A 17366-nucleotide genomic window follows, 5' to 3' on the forward strand; every position below is an offset into this window, starting at 1 on the left:
TTCAATGAGAATAAAATTAAATTTTGGATTAAATCAATTAATTTAAAACATTAAATTATATTTATCAACTCAAATATTTCGAGGAGAAGCCTCGTGCATAAATGAAAAAGTATGTGTTTTTTTCAGAAGAATCAGCAAAGGTACAGGATATTAAAAGGAAAAAAATATTGAACTCCAAGGATTAAAAATTAGATGAATCACAATGTTCCGCAGTAGAATTAAAATTCAGATGATATACTAAACCCGGAACTGATGTAAACTATATGCGTATAAGAGATCAGTCGTCCATCTATTTAACGGAAAGTAGTACTGCGATTCCCGGATGCTGGAAAAGCCTGCCGCCTTCTACCCTGTGGAAGAACATCTGTTTTTTCTTCACCATTCTGTGGTTTAATTGTCACGGAACTCTTTTTCCCATCTCTTTTAAGGCTACTCCTAGTATTATCTTTGTTTTCTTCCGTTTGCGTCCTGTGAACATCCCCAAATTTTACCTGCTCTCGAGCAGCTGCATAATTGAACGGTTCAAAATCCCGAGAGGGTTGGAATTTTTCCACCGTTTCTAAACTCTTAGGTTGCTCTTGTGAAGCAAAGAACTTTTGGAAGCTTGAGGATAGATCGGACATTGACATGGGCTCATCTCCATCATCAATCTCTGATGCAGAACCTGCTATGTTGTTTGCTGGGTGGTTTATGTCATGGTTGGATGCAGAATCGGAGTTCTTTTTTGCAGATTCTTCTATGTCTGAATCATCACCGAGATTAATAATGTCTTCAGTGGTTGAAACATTAGCTGGTGCTGGGACTTCTTCCATGTGTGGTGGAACTTCAGTTATTGAGGGAGATTCCTGAACGGACGATTGAAATCGTTCATCCCTGCTTGAAAATATATGGAATGGGAGACTCACTGTTGATTTTATTTGCTCCAGTTTAGTGTCTTGTTGCTCCTAAAGCCAAGTAACTAACTTTAATCTTGAGAGGAAAAAAAGTAAAGTAAACGAATTTAGTCAATCAGGAATTGTCAAACTTCACAATGAAACTCACTATTTTATCAGGATTATACTTCCGCTTTGCTGGATTGCCAAACAATGCCCCAAAAGCTCGGCTTGGCTTTTCCAGAGTCGGAACAGTTGCTGCAGCCTAAGGTAAAGCAAGTCAATTTGCTAGACTAGAGGTGTTTTTAGCAGTCAAGGGACAATAATGCTCTGACAGGAATTTTACGCCAAGAATGAACTGAAACATGATCTTTGACTTCTTCAAATCAATAACAACTGGGGATTTTATTTGAGGAACATAGGACGGTATGGTCAGCATGTGCTGATAAGTTAACAGTTGTTACATGAATATCATGCACAGGAACCAGTTTTTACATGAATATCATACACAGGAACCAGAAGAATATGCAATGACAAGAAACAGAAAAGTAGCTTACGGCTGGTGACAATTTCATATCTGTAGCGGTGTCTACAGGATGGCCAGATTCACGCAGTGTTTCTCTAGGAACGGTAGCAGCACAACCATCTGTCTCACTTTTTTCATTCCCAGTACTCTCATAGGAGTAGTGAGCAGATTTCAGCTCGTTTGTACTGATTGTAGCATTAGAACTTTCAACGACACGAGACTCGTTCACATGTTGAACCGAAGATATTGAGGTGGCATCTTCGCGGTCATTAGGTAAATAGCTATGTTTTATTTCAACTTCATTGGTAATTTTTATTACTTCAGGAGCTGTTGGAGGTGACAATTGAGAATCGTTTGCAGCCAAAGAATTTTCATCACTTACCTGCAACAAATGATCTTGTTATCAAATGAAAGTATTACATAACATATTAGTGGTAAGTAAATGGTTATGGATGAGAGAGGCCAGACATAGACCTCCAAAGAGAACTTTATTGAGCTTATCTGACCCAATACCACATATCAAGCTACAAAGGTTCGAGAAAATCTACATATAAACCAAAGAACAAGAAGGGACCACTTATCTAGTGGCTGCAATAAATACAATCCACTAAAAATTTACAACAAGCATATCTATATTTGAGAATGAGACGTAAGATGCTTCCACACTTGCAGAACAAACTTGAAAGCAACTTTAAGTAAAATAATCAGCTAACATGCTTTCCTTGTGCGTTTATGCTGTTCATTGTGGTAGATTGTTATTCCTCATCCTCGCGCTCACAAGTTTTATCATGTCCTCTAAACTCAACCCACATGACGCTTGGTTTTTGGTCAATTTAAATGTCGTAATATTTTTGTGTCCTAGAAGCAAACAACAAAAGACGACCGATAAGCGGGTACAAGTAATTCCACGAGCTAGTTTCCTGAAGTTTATAAAAACTTTATTTTTCATTGTGATGAGAATATGAGATACTGGAAGTAATACTCTCCACAAAACTCGAGAGAGTCTATGTCAAAATGTAGATAATTTTCCCCTTTCCACCAGCAATTAGTGAGTTCACGGAGACAAGTAAGCTAGCTGTAGATAGAAAATAAAAGAGAAGATAGGATAATTCATAAAATACATACCATTTCCAATCGCCTCGCTTTAAGATGTTCAACGGCTTCCTCAAATGCAGAAGCATTTCGGATGGCATATTTTATTACACTAACAACAGAAGCAATCTTTTGTTCAATGTATGGGTGCTTAGATCTCAAAACATGACGTAATTTGCTGGCAGTGACAGGCATCCGTTTAGCTTTTAATCAACAAGCATAAAGGAAGAAGAATATGGAATGGGTGAGGAGGCAGAGAAAACAGTATGAAAAGAATACATCGGAAAACCTAGAAACACTGGAAGTAGTTAAATTTGGAAAAGCTAGCAAGTACCGAGTTCGAGAAGAGTCCTATTCGGTAAAACATATCCAGTGCTCTCATCTTCAGCGCGAGCAACAGCATCCCTCCATTCATAGAGTCCCTACATGCCATTCAAGAGTTACTAAAATTGTACTATGTATCGTTAACAATTTCCATCAAAAATACGAATCGATCCTAAAATTTTAAATTTAAATAATGAATTCATTTCTAAATACTTAAATTAGCGATTTAAAATAATTAACTGAATAACAAGTTAATATATGATATATATTTTTTATTACATGAATATATGATATTTAGATACAGACATAGCGTCCAAATAGTGTTTAATTAGATGTAAGATTGACTTTTTTACACAAATGACAGCACAAGCTTGAAACTCTAACAAAAGTTCCAATCGAACCTGCTGGGCAAGAGCCCAGATTTACCCTCACATATCTCCACCTTCGTAAGTATGCGAATATGACAAAATCCAGGAAAAGAGAACTGAGAACAATGGATAGAAATTGTTTGCTTGTCGAAATTCCCAATAGCTTGCATAGCGACTGAAGCACTCTAAACAAATGGGTAATAACCAACCCAAAGGCAAAATAAACAACGCAAACAAAGATCATGTAAAAATTGTATACAGGGAAAGACAGACATGTATAAAAAATGTATATAGGAAAAAAGACAGGAATGAATAACTTTACTCACAGAAACAACAGCTAGCTGCTTAGGGTTGAGCTCAGCATCCTGTAACCTGCATCATCATTTTTAAACCAAAAAATCAGAAAAGCAGATGAGTAGAAGCGAACACAGGCCAAGAACGCAATTAGTTTGACCTGTGGACAGCAAGGTCCATGACTAAACATTGCCACAAACTGACAAGTGGAGCAATACCCATAAATGTAAAGGTACGAGTCATCAGTCAGAAGCTCCTTTTCATAGAGTTGACAGCATATATTATAACTCCGTTTATAGACCTGCCGAAATACCATATAATTGTCAGTTGCAACAAATGTTTAGTCATGCATTAAATTCTATAGCCCATCTATTTGGTTAACATACCTTCTGCAGGTATATAAGCAAGAGAACTGAACATATTTTTCTCCACAAAAAAAGTAAAAGATACTTTCGAGTTTCGAGTTATGTAAGCAAGAGAACTGAACATAAATTTTTCCACAACAAAATTCGGTTAAGAGAACATTAAAGGTACTAGTTATGATGACAGCACAAAGTAAATATGTCTAATCATCGTGTTTCTAGATATTTTAACAAAGTTTAAAATTTTTTTAATTAAAATTATAAACCAATACATATTAAAGAATTGAAAACTACATTATTATAATGTAAAAATGTATAGAAACAATTTTTAGTAGTACTATATGATTAAGTTTAGGAATCAGGACTTTGATACATAATAAATAAAATTATAAAAATAAGAAACGATAATTAATTATTAAATTATTAAACAATTAAAGGCTTGAATTTGATTAATGAGTTCTAAAATAATGTAAACTATGTTATGTTCGAAAAGATTGAGCTCAAGTCAACCAGGATCACCTTCCGTCACTAATTTTATGTGTAGTAGAAAAATTGGAAATTGTGTCAAGATTGCTCCCCAACGCACAGGAGACTTGAATATTAGGACACTGGTATTATATGCCACCACTCACATTAAACTCTCAAGTTGATTGGATATCCCTAACAGCAGGGAGGAGCCAAGGTGAAGCTAAAGGGTATATAATCAGGTTTTAGATTAAACATGTCACAATATTAAGTGTGGATATCCACATAACACAGACGTTCCCTGCTGAGGTTGATAACTCTTCATTTTGATACAGATTGGACTACTTTTTCTTTAGTCTGATCATACCAATCCTCGCACCTTGCTGTCTATAATTTTACGAAAAAACTTCAATGTTTTATTTCAAAAAGTTTTCTCCAGTCAGCTTTGAAAGTAGGTAGTATTTTGGATCTGAAAAAATTAACCTTTGAAATTAGGAAGCATTTTAAAGTTTCGTCTTTTATAGTTTTAGAGTCGAAGTCACAATTCCGATTAAATACTTGAAACCAAATTCCAACTAACAATGAATTTAAAGTGCTTGCCTCAGTTAGAGGAGGATCGGAATTTTCAGATTCAGCAGCTGACATTAGCAACTTTTGCCTCAACACGTCATAAATGTATAGCAAATAATGTGTATCTTCTCTGGCATATCTGTAAAACACAAATCATAAATTGACATGAAGATGACCTCACAGTAATAACTAGGATCTTAAAAATTTAAAGTCCCGTGATTCCTGGTTGTCTAACTTTAATGCTTCATGTTACTACACAATCAATTCACATCCTTCACCCCCACCTTCAACTATCTCATCTACTAAACTTGATTCACCTGCTAACTACCCCGGGTCTAAAAAATAACATATGCATGTGTACGACACAGGAAGTGTGTCAAAGCCTCAAAACTAAATCATCTAATCATACAAGTGTCAATTCGGCACTCTCATGTTGGTTTAAAGGCAGTGGGTACTAGTTGTGTAACTCAAATTTCGAGACAGGAGACAACCATAATTTACACACTATTAGAATTAAATATTCAGTCCTCCACACGCATAATTATGACCACCTCACAAGTACGTGAGCAAAACAAAGTCCCTATATTGCATTAAATAACAGAGAGAATACTATCAACAGAAAGTCAACAAGAGGCTTCTTATGTACAAATTCACATGCAACATCATAAATAAATTAATAAATTCATAAAAAATATAACAGAGCATGAGTTTAAGAAGAAACCTACGCAATCATCTCACGGGGAAGTGGGCGTAGTCTCCAATCTGCATTCTGGTATCTGCAGAAAGTAGCTGGTTAATCCAGTAATCCGCTTCTAACTATACTCTTTCCTTCTGTTCTTCCATTTCTTTATAACTTTTCCTAGGAGTTCCACTGTTCCAGTACTAATAGTCAGTGCTTCTCTTTTTTTTACATGAGGGTAGGGGGTTTTGTTGTTATCAGGGTCTGAACCCTGGCCTCTCCCACAATGGAGAAAGGATTATGCCACTCCAATTACAAGGGGCGGTAGTGCGTAGTTAATGCTTTTACACAAGGGGCAGAAACATCATGTCAGTTAAATTATATGGACCACCATATTACTGGATTTTTTATTACAGGGAGAGATCATACTCTTTGTTTGCTGCAACTCCACAATAATGATTCAGCAGGTACTCAAGGCTGTTACGTTCCGATTTCAATACCCTCGAGGCCTGTCAGCGAAGAACAAATATAATCAAGATCAGAATCAGATAAAGAAGTGTGATAACTTTAACCGTTGTGTTTAAATGTCATTAATACATACATCTATTTTCAATGATATCAAAAGAGATAACATGGAAAAAATTCATTTAACATACAGAAACATGCCCAAAAATGTCACAATGTGAGTACATGTAGAAATCTTCAAATTATTCCATCGAGTAAAATGAATTATGTCACGCGCCACGGTTTTAAGAAATACGACATGTAGAAGCTTGAATAATTTGGGATTTAGGTGTGTTCAAATGCTTAACGTAGCAAAATAATTCATTTATGCAACATCATGTACACAAATGGGTTTCAATTCGAAAACCTGTCCTGTGTCAAACATGTTGCAGACATATATGCCGAAGTCCCGTTGAAGCCATAGAATGTCACGATCTGCTCCATGCATGACCTAATCAACCCAACATTTATGCTGATTTAGAGAAGCCAACGTGATCCCAATTATCCACAACAATCAGAAAAGTCACCTTTCTCTTAGTTGGGTCTTTGAATACAGGTCTGAGATACGGACCAACGTGAACCCGGAGTTTCAGTGTGTCAATCACAAAATCCTCAGTTCTTGTGGAAATTTGCATCAAGCACGTCAAGCCTTGAAAAGACCTGTAATGGTTATGCTCCAAATCAACCTGCAAAATAGTTGCACACGTAAACAACAAAAACACGATAACTCATAGAAATAACCTTAAGAAACTCGAGTATCAAACTCTCCAGGTGCAAATAGAAGAGCACACACTTTTGTGGGTTCCATTGGATATCTCCTGAAATTGTACCAACCAACGTAATAATGCTACACAAGACTTTTAGAAATTTATAGCAACTATCACCACATAAGAAAATACATTCTATGGTACGTTTTTACAGGACTGACAGGAGAAAAACCAGACGATGATCTAAGCTGCTTTAAAATTAGCAAGTTATTGATCATAAACTAAGTTCAAATATTCTGATAGAACCAAGCATATATATTCAAAACATGGACTACTTATTTTTTTGGGTTTTCGAAGAACCCGTCTCACTCATAAGCCAAATAAAAGAGCTTGAGCTCAAACTACAAACCCCCAGCTATGAGTTACACCAAGCTTATTACAGGAGAAGTGATAAACATATTAACAAATAAACAATGCATATATATGCAGGCGGAGATAAGGAGAGCTCAAGAAAATGTCAATAACTCGATATCAATAGATGTAGTTAAAGTGGCGTATTCAGTACTGAATTGACACATTAGGCAGGTATCTGTAGGAAACTAAAGTCCCTCTCTTACAATAAAAATCACATGATCACAAATTCGCCAACAAAGATTTCTACTAACTAGGAGAATTCTAAATATAAGATAATTTGGTATACACTAATTTCAGACCCACCACCATGCATATGAAAGGGATCGATAAACATAACAAAACCAAGATACTTCATACGTCACGACTTTAAGAACATGAAGCCTGGACATCTGAGCAAGTGTTGTCTCATGCATTTGAGAACATAGTGGAGGGTGCAATAAGAACAAAAAATTGTCCAGATCAACCCTTATAGCCTAGATGTTTCTCCTTTTGGAGCATGTGTCCTAACTCAAAGGTGAGACAAATTCATGATAGTGCTTCAAACAAACTAAAACATTTGGGGGAGCTCTGGCATTTAGTGAGTCTAGCAGGAGATGTGATTCCAGACATGGGTGAAAACAACTTTAGCACAAAAATTGGAAAGCAGCTCTCAATAGCTAACCATGAAGAAAGGCACCATAGATTATCAACTACGACGAAGCCTCTATACCCTGGACAATTATATGAACCAATAATTGAAGTATATAATGTCAAACCAATATATCAATACATGTGTGTGCGCGTGAGCGTGTGCGTGTATCCGTGTGTATTATTAATAAACAGGACATAGTTTACCGCAAATTCCTCCACGCTAGACAATTTTGAAGCCAGCCGTCTCAACTCATTCACATCTTCAACAAGTTTGAATGGGGTAAGTTCTATTGGAGGAGGTTTAATAGGCTCCGCAGTGCTGTCATTTTTACCAACAAAGTCAAGGACAGAGAGCTTTTCCTGTTAATATAGGAGAAAAATAAGTTAACAGTAAAAACCATTAAAGATTTTTATATTTGTTCTTATCATATGGTACGATTAATACATGTAATAACCTATGAGAAACATCTAATCAAACAATCAGAGAGAAGCTAAAGTCAATATGTGCATTCCGTGACCATTTCCATACCCAAGTTTGATCAGAGAGATAGAGATATGTTGTGCAGAGAATGATTTCAGAAGGCTCGTTTTCTCTGCCAAAACTTTCAGAAGAGCATTCAATATATTCAGAAACATTGTCATCAGCCAGACACATTCAATCTTAGACAAACTTCCTAACATTAAATTAAACAAATGAGGGTCGTCACTTTGGTAAGGCAGCTGATATGATGGAGAATTGATTGAAATGAAACTGAGAAGAATAACGGCAAAAGCAAACAAGAACTTATAATAGCCAATAGATAAATAACCTCGGTAATCCAATCCGATTTTATTGTAATCACGTAAGCACAACAATCATCACCAAGACACCAAACTCTAAGGCAATGCAAGAACACAAGAATAACCTTGACAAGTAAGAACAAAACAAGAAACAAACAAAACCCAGAAAAATATGAACAGAAGAACGAGCAACAAATGAAAACCAGTATCTAACCAAGTAATGTACGAAGGTAGACCCATCTTCACTCCTATCCAACCAGACGTGCTCGAACGGCTGATTCAAATTATTTACAATTATTTTGTACTTGTCTTGCGGCCTGGGTATCGTAGGTACGTGAAATGGAACCTTAGGCTTCACCTTTTCTGCTACCCTCACTTCTCGACTCTCCACTCTAAATTCTTCCACATTCGCATCCAAACTTGAAAACTTTTTCTTATTCTTCTTCCCATAAACCATCTGAAACCCACTATCGGAATCATCATCAACAGCATTAACTCTCGTCTTCCTGATACCACTCTCCTCTTCGTTCTTCCGCAACCTCTTGAACTCCTCCAGTGACACATCAAACTTTTCACAAATATCGTCATTCACATTTTCAAGCCAGTCGTTCGCCACATCATCATCCAATTCCATCTTTTCATCAGGCGGGAACATAACCGCCTTTCCTAACAAATCTTCCGATGCCCCAATTTTTATCAACAGATTTTTCGACTTTTCGCTGATTTCACTAACAAGGTTCTTGAATTCCGGAAAATTATTATAAAAATGAAAATCCTTCTGCGAGGGTAGGATTCTCGATGAGCCTGAAAGCTTTCCTATTGACGTTCGTAAGGAACCCCTCGCTGCCAGATTCCGCAGAGTCCCAGTTCTTCCTGGAGCTCCTTCATCAGTTCGATCAATTTCCATTATCCCCCTCAAAACACGCTTATGCTTACAGTTCTGAATTTTGGAATTTAAGTGACGGCTTTCGGGACTAGGGCTTATAGGGTTTTTAAGGAAGATAAACCCCATTTTCATTTCAGAGTTTCAGGTACACAACAGAATGCAGATTGTACAACGCACAGACTAGTTATTTTTCGTCCTTTCTTGAAAGGCAGAGATGCATGACAAGTGTACGGTCCCGATGGTGCCTTTAAAATGTTTTAATATTTTGTAGAAAAAAAATGCAAATACAGTCCATATTGTCTGAAATAAAAATATATATATAATGTTTTATTAATGTACTCAAATTCAAGTATTAATTTTAATTACAATAAAATTAATTTAATCCTTAGATTGTATATGTCCAAAAATGTTCCGTTGGAAGCATAAAATACAAACCAAATTGCATATTTAGCTTTAAAAATTTTCATTTTTTAAATGTGCATGTGACTAAATGATGTGAATTCATCATTTTTTTCATACATGTCTTGTATTCAATTCCTTCCATTGACATTAGTACTAATATTTTTATTTGTCAGCTCAACAAATGAGTCAAGCTCAAGCTTACGAACCACCTAAACGAGCCGATCGCGAGCCTATTATCGAACATGTTTGCGAGCTCACGAGCCGAATATCCTTAGGCTCGAGCTTGGTTTGATTAAATTTTCGAGCTCAAAATCGAGCTTGTGCTTGATTTGATATGATTAACAAAAAAAACTCAAACGAACTTTTTATCGAACCGAACTTCGAATAACTCGCAAACAGTTTGGTTCATTTACATCCCTAAAACTGGTAATGAATGCTCCCCCCAGTCGTTGAGGAAGATTAAGGGTCCAGAGTTTATGATCTTGTTATTCCTTTCATTGTTCATTCCAACAGTACTGAGACTCTATGGAAGCTTCCAAAGTAGTAAATATCACATGAGCAAATGTGGGGTACAAAATTAGGAGAAAGACAAACATACCAAGAAATATAATGTGGATTGATTTGTTGCTTAATGGTGGTTGAAATGTAGTTTAGCTCAGAATTTGTCACTTCAATTGTCTTGATCTGTGCTTGGTTAGAAGCCTCCAAATTTTAGCAGACTTATAATCTGGGAGTCATATGAAAGAACTCAGATGGATTTTGCTTTGAATTGAAGAAAATCACGGCATTGGGATCTTTGTTCAAGTCTTATGAAAACTCACTTTGAATTGTATGGTTGCTTCAATGGAAGGTTAGTAGTTGGTGACCCAAGAAAATTGTTTTCGTGGCCGAGAAAGGTATCACTCCGAATTCCAAAACGAAGAATGATGAGAAACCTTTAAATATGTTTGGTCTTGTGGTGTTATATTATAAAACATTGGCCTATTTCTGGTGTTAATTCAGGTTTGTTCGCCTTCATGACAAAAGCAGGACACTTCTGGACAGCTTATAACACATACCGAGCTATAGCTGAAAGAATCTTCGGAACTTCAAGTGGAAACTCGGTCGATTCAGCTGATGGCGCATAATGGAGAATGGAGAAACATAGTCTAAATCGCCAATCCAGTTCTGTTTCTCATGTTAATTTCAATCACATACACAGTGCAGCTTGAATCATCCCAAATCCAAGCCCTTCTAAATGTTCGACAGCTTCTTGGTTTTCCACCCTCTTTGAATAGCTGGAACAAGGCCACAGATTTCTGTGATAGTGAGCCATCGTTGAATCTTACCATTGTTTGTTATGAAGAGAACATATCTCAGCTGCATATTATGGGAGAAACAGGGGCACCTCGATTACCTGAGAATTTCTCTATCGATTCTTTTGTTGCCACACTTGCTAAGATTCCAGGCTTGAAAGTCCTACTATTGGTTTCTCTTGGTTTATGGGGGACCATTTCCCGGTGAATTCACTAACTTATCCTCCTTGGAATTACTAAACTTAACTTCAAATTTCTTTCAAGGCAGCATATCGCCAAGTATATCATCAATGACAATGCTTCAAAGTTTAATACTCGATAGCAATAACCTCACTGGTCGGATGCCAGATGGGATAGGTACAATTTCATCTTTGGTTGTTTTGAGCACGAGGAACATTATTTAAATGGAACTTTGCCACATTCATTGAGGAACTTGGGGGACCTCAGAGTTATTGCATTGTCAAATAACAAATTTTCTGGCGAAGTGCCGGATCTTGGTGGGTTGACAAATCTTCAGGGGCTTGACTTGGAAAACATCTCTCTCGGGCCTCTATTTCCTGTGGTTTACGACAATATCAAGAGCATTGTGCTTTGAAAACAACGAGTTCACTTTTGGGATTCCAGAGAAAGTCCGATCTTATTATCAATTCAAGATCTTGATCATTTCCTCCAACAGATTCGTCGGACCATTTCCAGTATCTTTGCTATCTCTGCCACGTCTCACATATCTTGATCTAGCACAAAACAAATTCACAGGCATGCTTGAATCTCTCTTTTTGTAGAGATTGGCATTTCTCGTAAGAAAATACATCACAACAAAATTTTCATCAAAAAATTGATTAGCAAGAGTTGATACAGCATGACATATGGGCCGGATGATGCTTCCAAGTTCCATCTTCTAAGACCAAATTATTATGGCTTTCTTTGTTGGTTTCGAAAGACCATCTTCTATCTGTAAACACATGCATCAGGATCAATATCGATGCAACAAGAATCCAGAACATTGCAAGATTCATCAACCACCCTTATGGTGAAAATCTTGACACAGTGATCGTACATAGTTCTGGGTCTCTTTGCATCCAAAGAAGTTCAGAAAAATGAAAAGCTCTTTCTTTTAGTTATGAAAGTTTTAGGCTTAGGTCAGACAGCCGGCAATATTTATGTAGTGCTTTTCTTGTGCCGAGTTCCTACCATTACAACACACCTGGACATCTACTGTTAAACACGAAATAACCATTTGTGTTTCAATTTCTTACACGGTAAATAATCATCACCAGAAAATAGCTAGTAAGAACAATGATTGATCGTGTTTCATTCTTCGCTCACATATAACAAGGTATGCACAGTCAACAAAATTACACTAACTTCCAAATGGATTATTGCACACAACAAAAGATTATTTTGTGTAAATTTGTAGATGTTCAAGTGTGTTCTGATGGAAGAAATCCAGTACAAGAAGAAGTATCACAAAAACATCGTTGGCCATTTGGTTTAAGCCTAAAACTTCCATAACTAAATGAAATCTCTTCATTCTCCTGAATTTCTCTTGAAGCAAAGAAGCAAACACGAGACAACAAAGACCCAGAACTGCGTACAATCACCGTGTCAAGATTTCCACCATCACAAGAGTGATTAATGAATCGTGCAACATTCCCAATTCTTGTTGCATCAATGTTGATCCTAATGCATACATTCCCAGATGGGAAATGCTCCTTCACAACCAACAGAGCAGGGGTCAAGCACCCATTTGATGCAAGTTCATCATATTTCTGCTGTCGTTGTCTAGATTCTTTGGTAGAGATAAGTTCACCTTCAAGTTCAAGAACATTAGATCAACATCTTCTAAACATCGGCTATAAAACAACTTCAAATTATATATTACCTGTATATTCACAGACAAACTTTCCCTCAGGAATCAACTCAGCAGCATACAAACCCCAACCCTTTCTATCATCTTTCACAATCTTCAATTTAACGGACACCCCTGCCTGAGTCATCCTGTTCCCACATCCAAAGTCACACATACAACTTGGGCCACACTCCATACAAGGACAGTCATCACAAATCCCACCCTTATCAACACATCCACAATCAATTCCACCCTCGACCCGGAAAAGAAAAGGGTCGGGTCGAGTATGTCCCTGACACATCTGCGAGTCATTGTCGGAGCCCCATGGCTGGCGTAAGCCGGGCTTCATCTGGAGAACCTGGGTTGGGGTGTAGAGGAAGTAAGGGTATGGTTGCGAATCGCCCACTGTGGGATTGAGAAAAGGGATTGGAACGTTCTCGAAATTTCTGGAAGCATCGGAAGTTCTTCTCGCGGTTACTAGCTTCGCGATTTGGTACAAGGAATTACAGGTCGACGAAATTGATGCTAGTTCCGCGGGAAGAAGGTACGGGAAGAACACGGCGGCGCACTGGAAAAATGCTTCGCCGGAGCTGTGAGCTTTCTTGCTCCGCTGTTCCTCTATGATCCGTGACATTATCTACAAGTTTTTATCATATCATTATTATTAATTCTTATTATTTTTCAAAATTTCGGTATTTTATATTCCACCGTCCTAGAGCCGTTTAGATTAAAAAAACTAGAGTAACTAAGAAAGAAAATTGTATTTTTTTTAATAAAAAAACGTTTTATAATTTTTATGTGTTTGGATGGGTTTGTAGTGATTTAAACACTTAATTAAACTAAAATTAGTGATTTTCCAAAATCCCAAATGATAATCTTATATTAATTAAAGAATTTTTTCTTATCTAATTATCCAAACACAAAAACATAACTTTTACTAAAAACACACTTATTAAGCTAAAAAAAACACTTGAAAAGCACACACACATTGAGCTAAAGAAACACTTGGAAAGAAAAATGAAACCAAACACGCTTTAAGTCAGTATGACGTTTCCGAACTCTCGGTCTCCAATATTTAAAACAATCTTAAATAATAGAATTAAAAAAATGCAACATAATAAAATTTAGAAATTTAATTTCATAAATATATTTTTTAAAGGAATTTCATAAATATATTAGTAAGTGATAGTTGTGAAACAACGTTAAAAGACTTGAAAAATAAAATATTTTATATAATTTAATCAATAATAATGCATCACAAAGGATGATTAACGAAGACGAAAGAGCCAATTAAGACCTTTTGGTGTGGTGCAAATGGGGACGGGGGCCACAAATTGTCCTTAAAAAAAATATAGTTTGGCATCTTTTATTACATATCAAAATTTATCTTATATATCTTTTAAATTTTAAGTCGTGCTTGGATAGATGAATTTTCATGATATCAATGAACGGGTATTTTATACGACCTACATCAATAATTGTTTCACAAATCATAATCTAAAGCCACAAGGAAATAAGGATCACGGTTGGATCCCATATTTAGGCATACCAACAAGGACGTAACAAGTTAAAATTCTCTTAAAATTATGAAACCCAAAAAACCCAATACCTGTAAAGCAAGATAAAGAAAATTGGAACAAATAAATCACAACAGAAAATTGAATGAGATTAAGTAAACAAATGGTCACCCGTATGCTTTAAGTTTAATACTAGCAAAAAACAGATATGCTCGCATGCAAAATCACTTCCACGAGAAATTCTAGGATGTCTTTCAACGTCATTGTCACCCTTGGGAGCATGTTCTATATTTATTGAATCAAATAAAGACATGATAAACAGTTAAGGTCCACATCAAATACCTAGTCATTCATTTGACCTCATATACGCTCTATGTTATTAGCACAATAGTGTATCTTCAAGAGTATAGTAACGAAACGTCCCCACAAAGTATAGCAAATCTTGTCATACAGGTCTAGCTAGCAGGGTAGCAGACACTTGTAGTCCGTTCTTGACAGAGTGCCAACTTCCCTAAAAATAATAGTGTTTTGGAATAAGCAAATAAGACACAACCTAAATTATTCCATAAACCCCAGAAGCAGATATCCCAACAAAAGACTTTTTATGTTTATCATCAATCCTACTGGACACTCTTTGCTAGTTTAACACATTGAAAAGTCCCTTTGGAGCCTCGACTGTTTCCCCACACAACATGAATCATGGCCAACGTTTTACAGGCAGACAGCAGACTTTTATGTGGTCTATGTAATAAAGACACTTCAGGAATCACTATAGCTAAGAGCAAGTTCAGTATCAGATAAAAATATTCACCATGTAACAGGAGCCCAGCTCTAAATAGGCAATAAACGACAAACTTATAAGCAAAGACTTGGTAAAGCGAAACACTCGAGTAAATCCAACAAGGATGTGTGTCACGCAAACAATGTAGAATTTCTAATATTCACCTTATGACAGACGAAGGTGTTCACTTATCACACAAACACACTCTGCATCTAAGCTACATTACTTAATGATTTCTACTTCAAAATAAAAAAAAAGTTTTATGTTTCAATGACAAGCAAGAATTACAAATAAAATGTGGTTCACCCATAACAAGATTAGCACTAACTTTACTTGGGGACGAAAAGGAAAATCACACATTTCGGCAACAGGTTCCCAAGCATTCAAAAACTTAAGCATCTGCACTGAATTGTTTAGGCCTTTCCCTTTACTTCTAAATCGTGATAGAGCTAAGAAATAACAGTGAAACAAAAGGGTTCCTCAATCATCCAATTCTCAGCGCATTACAATCATAAACCCCCGAAAATAACAGAAGCTAATTTTTCTTATAATAAAAATGTAAATCAGCGAAGATATGCCGGGATCTTAATGCGAATAAAAAGCATACTCATAACATAAGAAATCACAACAAAAGCAACCCCAGCTGACGCGTAAGACACCTTCACGCTCTTCGCCCTGTTCTTATCCAGCGCCAGATCCAACAGCACAATTCCGATGCCTCCCAGAACAAACATGAACCCCGACGAGAGACCCTCGATGATGTACTGGCCATTCACCCGACCCGGAAGGAAGACCACAGGTCGAACCGACCCAGTGAAGCGATCCTGGGTGGATCCGATGCCCGGTGGCTCGACAATTACGTCGTAGACGATACCGGATACGACCATGAAGTATGTGAGGAGGACCAGGGAGAATACTGTCATGGAGGAAGGGAGAGTGAAGGACGGCAGCTTCAGGCGGAGACGCGGCGGCCGGAGGACAGAGAAAGGTAGCAATCGGATGAGATGGAAAATCGGGTCAATCGAGTCGGATGATGGATTGGGTTGGGTCGCAGTGGTGGAGCTTGGAGTTGACATCTTTGCCGGTGAGTTGAACGAGGACCAGAGGGGTCGAGCTGAGGCGAATTTAGGTCACCAATTAACTAAAATTCTTTTTATATTCTATAAAATTCGATTTTAATATTTGTCCATCGGGCGACTATGCACAAATACAAAGAGATTTTAAGTCTTTGACAAAATAACATAGAAGAAAGATTTCACACACTGCTTTAATTAATCTAATTGCGACTTATTTGGACCGATTATTGTGCATCAACCATATCATGGCATCAGCACAATTCAATTTCTTCCGAGTCCTTAAAACACAGATGAAAAGAAATTATTTTATGCAAAATATTAAGGCAAAAACTTGTGTGAGACGGTCTCACGAGTCGTATTTTGTGAGACGGATCTTTTATTTATTATTTATATGCTAAGAGTATTACTTTTTTTTGTGAACATCGGTAGAGTTGATCCATCTCACAGATAAAGATTCATGAGATCGTCTCACAAAAGACCTACTCAAATATGAATTGATATCATATTAATTTATTCCGGAGATAATTGATATACTGAAGTCGCCAAACAAAACAAGTTAAGGTAATCACGGTAACTGCTTGAAGGTGTCTGCGTGTGCATAAATAAGGGTAAATCATGATATATATTTGAAAAATCCTATCACTTCCATTCTCATACATATCTACTCCATGTTTGGTATCTGTTTTTTTTACTCTGATAGGTTTCATACTGATTCATATAGTATTTATTTGCTCATTGGCGAAGTCTAATACTTTAATCACAAAACTCAATTTTGTGAGATATTCTCATGTGTCAATTCATGATACAGATATTATATTTGGATCGCTCATAAAAAATTATTATTTTTAAGTCAAAAATAATACATTTTATTATAAACAAAGACAAGTTAGCTCGTCTCACAAATAAATATCCGTAAGACCATCTCACAAGAAACCTACTCTAGTTTAATTTATGATTTACATGCTTAATTATG

At 36.6% G+C, this 17366-nt stretch overlaps 3 protein-coding genes across 3 annotated transcripts; all 3 read right to left on the reverse strand.

The window, feature by feature from the left end:
- Positions 1–162: 162 nt before the first annotated feature.
- On the reverse strand, positions 163–9636 carry LOC140842669 (protein RRP6-like 2). Its single transcript, XM_073210727.1, has 14 exons — positions 8802–9636; positions 8012–8167; positions 6584–6742; positions 6424–6507; positions 5982–6061; positions 5599–5649; positions 4904–5012; positions 3695–3777; positions 3509–3554; positions 2825–2912; positions 2524–2693; positions 1430–1780; positions 1042–1137; positions 163–944 (listed from the first exon to the last, which is right to left on the reverse strand). Exons 1-14 carry the CDS (start codon positions 9603–9605, stop codon positions 294–296), a joined length of 2928 nt encoding a protein of 975 aa, XP_073066828.1. The 5' UTR covers positions 9606–9636; the 3' UTR covers positions 163–293.
- Positions 9637–12388: 2752 nt separating this feature from the next.
- On the reverse strand, positions 12389–13653 carry LOC140803706 (histone-lysine N-methyltransferase SUVR3). Its single transcript, XM_073159599.1, has 2 exons — positions 13053–13653; positions 12389–12980 (listed from the first exon to the last, which is right to left on the reverse strand). Exons 1-2 carry the CDS (start codon positions 13651–13653, stop codon positions 12592–12594), a joined length of 990 nt encoding a protein of 329 aa, XP_073015700.1. The 3' UTR covers positions 12389–12591.
- A 2073-nt stretch (positions 13654–15726) lies between these two features.
- On the reverse strand, positions 15727–16468 carry LOC140842670 (uncharacterized). The gene has a single exon (XM_073210728.1). It carries the CDS (start codon positions 16391–16393, stop codon positions 15881–15883), a length of 513 nt encoding a protein of 170 aa, XP_073066829.1. The 5' UTR covers positions 16394–16468; the 3' UTR covers positions 15727–15880.
- Between the last annotated feature and the right edge of the window lie 898 nt (positions 16469–17366).

The sequence above is a fragment of the Primulina eburnea genome, chromosome 10 (genome assembly GCF_022965805.1).
Source record: "Primulina eburnea isolate SZY01 chromosome 10, ASM2296580v1, whole genome shotgun sequence".
Classification (NCBI taxonomy): Eukaryota; Viridiplantae; Streptophyta; class Magnoliopsida; order Lamiales; family Gesneriaceae; genus Primulina; species Primulina eburnea.